Source organism: Salvia hispanica, chromosome 3, assembly GCF_023119035.1.
Source record: "Salvia hispanica cultivar TCC Black 2014 chromosome 3, UniMelb_Shisp_WGS_1.0, whole genome shotgun sequence".
In the NCBI taxonomy this organism is placed as follows: Eukaryota; Viridiplantae; Streptophyta; class Magnoliopsida; order Lamiales; family Lamiaceae; genus Salvia; species Salvia hispanica.
In genome coordinates this window covers 40,734,140-40,740,868 of record NC_062967.1, presented here as the reverse complement: position 1 = coordinate 40,740,868, position 6,729 = coordinate 40,734,140, and the positions used below count along the sequence as shown (strand labels likewise).

Sequence of the window (6,729 nt, the reverse complement as noted above, 5' to 3'; positions counted from 1 at the left end):
TCGGCCAATCAAATCGTGCCACGTAGTGCTGCTCAGCGGCACGGACGTACAACTCGCAGCGGCGGACGAGCTCATCCTTGTCGCTGGCACGGACGGACGGACGCCAAAATTCCTACCGCTGCGGATGCTCTAAGCTGCCGCGTGGCAAAAAAAAACCCCCCAAAAAAACGGCAAGCAATATGCTACACCTTATATAACAATTTTCCTCGGCCAGCAATATCCGACACACTATACAACAATCTATAGATTGCTGTGTAGCGTTTATAATATTGCTATGTAACGTTTATAATATTGCTCTATAAGTGGTGTCACGGTGTTACTCATTTTAACACACACACACACACACACACACACACATATATATATATATATGTATATTTAAAACTTATATATCTTTAATATATTATTATTAAAAATTATACCAAAATTCATAATTTTTCATTCTCTATAAATAGAGACCACATTTGCTATAGTTTTGCAAAAAAAAAAAAAAAATCATCTTTTCTCCTCCTATAATCCTTCTTATTTGATACAATTTCATACTCCCTCCATTTCATAGTAATGAAGACGTTTCTTTTGGGAACGAAGATTAAGAAAATTGTGTTAGGTGAGTTAAGTAAAGGGAGAATAAAATGGAAAAAGAAAAAAGGTAGAGAGATGAAGAGAGAAAAAAGTAAAAGAGAGTAAAGTAGGCGTGGAAAAATGTGTTGACTTTTTGCTAAAAAGGAAAATGACTCTATTACTATGAAACGTACCAAAATGACAAAATGACTATATTACTATGGAACGGAGTACATTATTTTTTAGTTTCCTTTGTTGCTAACTATGGAGGATGATGAGATTAATATATTCTCCGGTTCCCCAAATTTCAATCATTCTCAAGATTATTTCCCTAGCTTTTGATGATGAGATTATTATTTTTAGTTTGTCATTTATTGTGTTTTTTTTTATAAATTTTATTGCACAGTAATAAATATTTTGTGTACTAATATTATTATTAAAAGATAATATAAAATAAATATATAATGGAGTGGTTGGGTGGTCATTGATAAATCATCAGAAATAGTGTGGTTGGATTGGATGAATATTGATGATGTGTAAGATGACGTGAAGGAGATAGAAATTAATTAAATATTGAAAAAATGGATGATTGGGTTGGATGAGATAATTGTTGATAAAATGGTCTTACTTTCTTTCTGATAAGTTTTGAATGCAGTAAGTGCAAGTGTATCTCAAAATTCATATTGATAATCCCATTTAGTTACCTAATTAGTACAAATATGCATACCCATATGAAGTTTTCGATTTATCAAATAAAATGTTATAAATTCCACTTAATGATTACTCTCTCTGTCTCACGCTAGGAGTTCCGGTTGAATTGGACACGTGGTTTAAGAAAGTGTTTGAGTGTGTAATAAATAAATGTTGTAGTGGATGGTGGAGACCCACTTTTATCACTTTTTTACTTATTTTGTAGGCATTTTTTATTAGTTTAGCTCAATCGGGACTCCTAAAGCGGGACAGAGCGTTTATTTTTTTTTATGAAGTACACCAAATATGGTAAGATTGACACAAATTTATTTCCAATTCAGATTGTTTTGAATAAGCAGTTGTATAAATTAGTTTCAAGATTGGGCCTATTAGTATTTGGCTAGTGGGTCGAGGCCCAATCTTAATTACACAGGAACGCTAATAATGCTTGTCGGCCATAGGCCCACAACACAAAGAACTAAAGATGATAATCTGATTTAATAAAATTTCATGTTGGCATTATATCTCCAAATTAATTAAAAGTCTCTATAAGACAACACCAGATTCTAAAATATTGTGTCATGTTCAGTTGTCTTAAAATTATGTAATATACGTAATTAAATATTTGTAATTCTATAGTGTGGTGCAACAATATTTTTACTAGTAAGAGTACTCCTATTACTTTCTTCAAAGTAAACAACGTAAATTCCAAAAAATTAACTAATGAATTAGGATGCAGTTTGTTCTTAAATTGCGGAAACAAAGTGATGTTGCTCTTTGCTATTCATACAAATGAATGGGAGTAAATTAGTATGGAATCTAATTTTTGTTCATGTGTGAATGATGAATCTGTGATCATGTGAACATAACGTTGTGAAGAATTTATTTTTGGAATCAAAATAGTGAAAATATGGAATTGAATGTTGAAGAGGTTATGTCGTGTACAAGCTAAACCAGAATAAATCTCTGCAAATGTTAAGACTTTTAGTAGTCTGTATTCTATTTCTAACTTTGAACCTTTGATGTTTGAATCTTTGTTCTCATTCATTTTTCTTTATTAAAATTTAAAACACGTGCATGAATTTGCATATAATCCTAAGTACAAACTACAAACCACAAATTCAGAAACTCGAGTGCAGCTTGACCGTCATAATTATCAATTAATTAATTAATCAATTAATTAATAGATTGAACAGAGATTATTCCTTCTTAATTTAAGTTTATTAATTTGCCACAGCTATAATTTAATTAGAAAGGATTTAACATTATTAAATTATGTAATTCAAAATCTATAAAGGTGAAACTATTGTCGTCTTAGTCAACAATTGACCTACATAAGAATCAATTCCAAAACACCTAGGTACAACGTTGTTTGAAATTTATCGTAATTGAATTGCCTAACTTTTTGAAGAGTTTGTGGAATTGAATCAAATGAAATTTCTGAAAAAGAAATTTCAGATTCTTAATAGTAATGACCACGCGTAATTTAGAAAAGTAATGGAAATTTTCTACTGAAACAACCCAATCCCAATCCACACGCTATAAATGAATGTCAACTAATAACATAAAATTAAAAGGAATAAAAGGATTATAATAACATTTAATCAAATTTTCAATTTCGACCTGATATTTCAAAATTTGTTTTGTAACAATAGTAATTTATAGTATTTTTTAATTGTATTATCAACAATTCTTATGCAAAGTTTGTTCAAGTCAGGGGTCTAATTAAACCATCTCACGTCGAAGAATTAGAAAATGTGCGAGTGGAGTAAAAGTACAATCGACCACTACTCATTTAGAATGAGACTTTTTGGGGAGTGTCTCTAAAGCAAAACCTTTAGGATTTTGTCTAAAACGTACAATATCAGTATACATCGTCGAACCCTCGCAATTAATACATATCATAATATTACACCCTTTTAGTTCTGAACCAACATAACCTTATAAGTCACTATTTTGGGGATTGATGTGATTAAAAAGAAAACTAATGCAATTCCAGTAGATGATGCCGACGCCGTTGAAAACGTCAACTGTGTCGAAATAACCTGATTTAATTTAAAAGAAAAATAGTGATTTTTTTCTTGTTTTTCCTAGATTAAATTTAATTTACTACTTGTCGTCTTATTTTCTGGAGCTCATATGATTTCCTAACCACGTATAAATAGTGAGTTTTACTGTTTTGCGTTTAGTTTGATCACAATAATATAGTATTTCAAATTCAAGATGCCCGAGTTTTCATATTTTCACTATCAGTCCAGTCATTCTCACGGTACGTTTGCATCAAAAATACTTTGACGATTGCATGTGAAAATTAAAATCTCGAATATGAAGTATGTGAGATGTTGTAAGATTATTTAATTTCTGAGTTTCATAACATCAACGCAATTCCTTAGGACTGACTAGACTTTCCTTGTGGCATCATCAAGGAAAATGGAGGCACATTAATTAATTCCAGTCAACAAACATGTTCAAATTTCTTCAAGCTTATCTTCATGCTTACCTCTATATAACAAGATGAAACCCCTCCACCTAATTGCATGCATTCTACAAAGAAATTTACGTGATAAATTTATTTCTTTAATCCTTTTGCACTAGATTAATTATTTACACCAAATCCACGATTAATGGCCTCTGCTACACTTCAAAATTCCGTATCTAACCCGCCGGAGCTCGTTTTCCGGCCGTCGCCCAACTTCTCCCCGAGCATATGGGGCGACCTCTTCACTTCCGTTTCCATCCATCGAAATAATCAGGTACAAAATTTTCCTGTTTTATATTTTAATCTTTATTAAAAATAGTTGATACCATGCATGCAAATTTCTTGCCTAATTAATCATAATTATTTGATGACAGATTTTTCACGGCGAGGAAATTGAGGAATTGAAGATGAAAGTGAGGAAGATGATCGTTGCAACGGGGCCAAGCATGATGGAGAAGTTGAACCTGATCGATAACGTCGAACGTCTCGGGATTTCATATCACTTTGAAAAGGAAATTGAAGAGCAAATTCAGATTCTTCACAATTCATATTTGGAAATAATGGAAAGTGGAAATTTGCACACTGTAGCTCTGTGTTTTAGGTTGCTTAGACAACATGGCTGCAACATTTCCACTGGTAATTAGTTAATAAAAAATGGTCATATTTAAATAGTACAATTTTGCATGCGTTATTAACTAACTTTTTAATTATTATTATCGCATAGGTATTTTCGAAAAATTTAGAGGAAGTGATGGAAAATTCAAAATTGTTGATGATGAGGGAATGCTGAGCCTATATGAAGCTGCAGATTTGAGGACACACGGCGAGGATGTTCTCGAGGAGGCGCTCGTGTTCACGAAGGCTCATCTCGAGTCCGTTGCTCCGTTTCTGAGGTCTCCTCTCAAGGAACAAGTCGACCACGCGTTGGTACAGTGCCTGCAACGGGGCGTGCCAAGGGTGGAGGCTCGACGTTACATATCTCTATATGAAAAGCTCGAATCGAGGAACGATTCTTTGTTGAAGCTGGCTAAATTGGATTTTAATTTGCTACAAATGTTGCATAGGCAAGAACTTGGTGAATTGTCGAGGTATATATATAAATATGTGTGTATATAGTTTATTAATATTAGAGTGATTTTGTGATTATTAATAATGTGTTTGATTGTAGGTGGTGGAAAGATTTGGATCTTGTTTCGAAGCTTCCTTATGCAAGAGATAGAATGGTGGAGTGCTATTTTTGGACATTGGGAGTGTATTTTGAGCCTCAATATTCTGGAGCTAGAATTATGTTGGCCAAAACTATTGCTATGATTTCAGTCATTGATGATACATATGATTCATATGGTACCATTGATGAGCTTCAAATGTTCACGGATGCTGTACAAAGGTATATACGCACAATTAAATCACGAAAGGTGAAAATTTCGCAACTATCCCATACGCCTCCTTAGGGCGAAATATGCGATGATGTGTCAGCCGATTTTAAACACGTCACCCGCTACATAAACATGTATCACCCTAAAGAATGAAGTGAGTTAGCATCATTGCATATTTCCTTGTGTTTAAAACTGGTTGCCACATCATCGCATATTTTGCTAGAAATGAGGCGGATAAGATAATTATGAAAATTTCATCTTTTATGATTTAATTTTAAGATTTCGGAAAGTGTTGGACGGACCAGAATTTGACTATTTTTTGTGATTTATTTTGTTTCATTGTGTTTAATTGTATAATTAGGTGGGATATGAAAGAAATAGAGAGAATACCAGACTACATGAAGATAACCTACAAAGCTCTTTTAGAGCTCTATGATCAATACGAGCAAGAACTAAAGCTACAAGGAAGATCATTCGCGGTTAATTATGCAAAAGCCACAGTATGAATCAATTCATCATTCCTATATATTAAAAAAATTCAAATTTATATGATTATATAGTAATGAAGAAGTTGTATTGGAAACAGATGCAAGAGATTATAAGAAGCTACAACATAGAGGCGAAGTGGTTCATCGAAGGCTACATGCCTCCATTTAGTGAATACATGGCCAACGGCTTCATCACAAGCACCTACTACTTGCTCGCCACCACATCCTTCCTCGGCATGGCCTCTGCAACCAACGAGGCCTTCGACTGGCTCATCAAGAAGCCGCGCATCCAAGTTGCCAACGCCACCATATGTCGAGTTGTTGATGACGTTGCAACTTATGAGGTACACAAAAACTCAACCTCAGTCCATAAAAAATAGTCCTGTATTTTATTTTTCGACCATCCACCAATTCTATCTATTTATAGTAAGGTTTTCTATCTGTATGTCTTTTATTTTACCAATTTTATATTAAAACTCTTGTCGTGGACTGCTAATAATTAATGTGGCAAATGGTTGGCTAGATTGAGAAGAAAAGAGGGCAAAGCGCGACGGGGATCGAGTGCTACATGAAGGATAATAGGGTGAGTGAGGGAGAGGCGATGGAGGAGTTGAAGAAGATGGGAGAGGATGCATGGAAGGATATGAATGGGGAGATTTGGAAGGAGAAAGCGGTTTCGATGGAGATTTTGAAGAGGATTGTGAATCTATCTCGATTGATCGATGTGGTTTACAAGAATAATCAAGATGGGTATACTCACCCTGAGAAAGTGTTGAAGCCCATCATTAATGCATTGCTAGTCGACTCATTGCACTGATATTAATACTGGGAAACTGGCTACATTTGATTCATCAATTTTTTTTTTATTGTGTTTGTAATGGCTAAGGTTTTCATTTCATCTGTGTATTCAGTAAGTAGACTTGCATATGTTGTTTTGTCTATAATAAATATATAAACTCTCAATACTACTATTTTTTTTTCAAATTTCTCTTTAAATTTAAATTCTATGAATTTAATATTTTTTTATTTTTTCTTTGAAATTAATTTTCTCTGCATTGAAGTTGATGTGGTAATTGAAAATAGGGGTGGAGAAAAATAATGAAATACCTCACTACCATACTGAAAATATTAATTT

At 33.5% G+C, this 6,729-nt stretch overlaps 1 protein-coding gene across 1 annotated transcript; it reads left to right on the top strand.

The window, feature by feature from the left end:
- Positions 1-3,875: 3,875 nt before the first annotated feature.
- On the top strand, positions 3,876-6,565 carry LOC125214593 (vetispiradiene synthase 2-like). Its single transcript, XM_048115683.1, has 7 exons — positions 3,876-4,004; positions 4,105-4,366; positions 4,455-4,818; positions 4,899-5,117; positions 5,468-5,606; positions 5,693-5,938; positions 6,118-6,565. The coding sequence occupies exons 1-7, from the start codon at positions 3,876-3,878 to the stop codon at positions 6,409-6,411; spliced, it is 1,653 nt and encodes a 550-aa protein (XP_047971640.1). The 3' UTR covers positions 6,412-6,565.
- Positions 6,566-6,729: the final 164 nt, after the last annotated feature.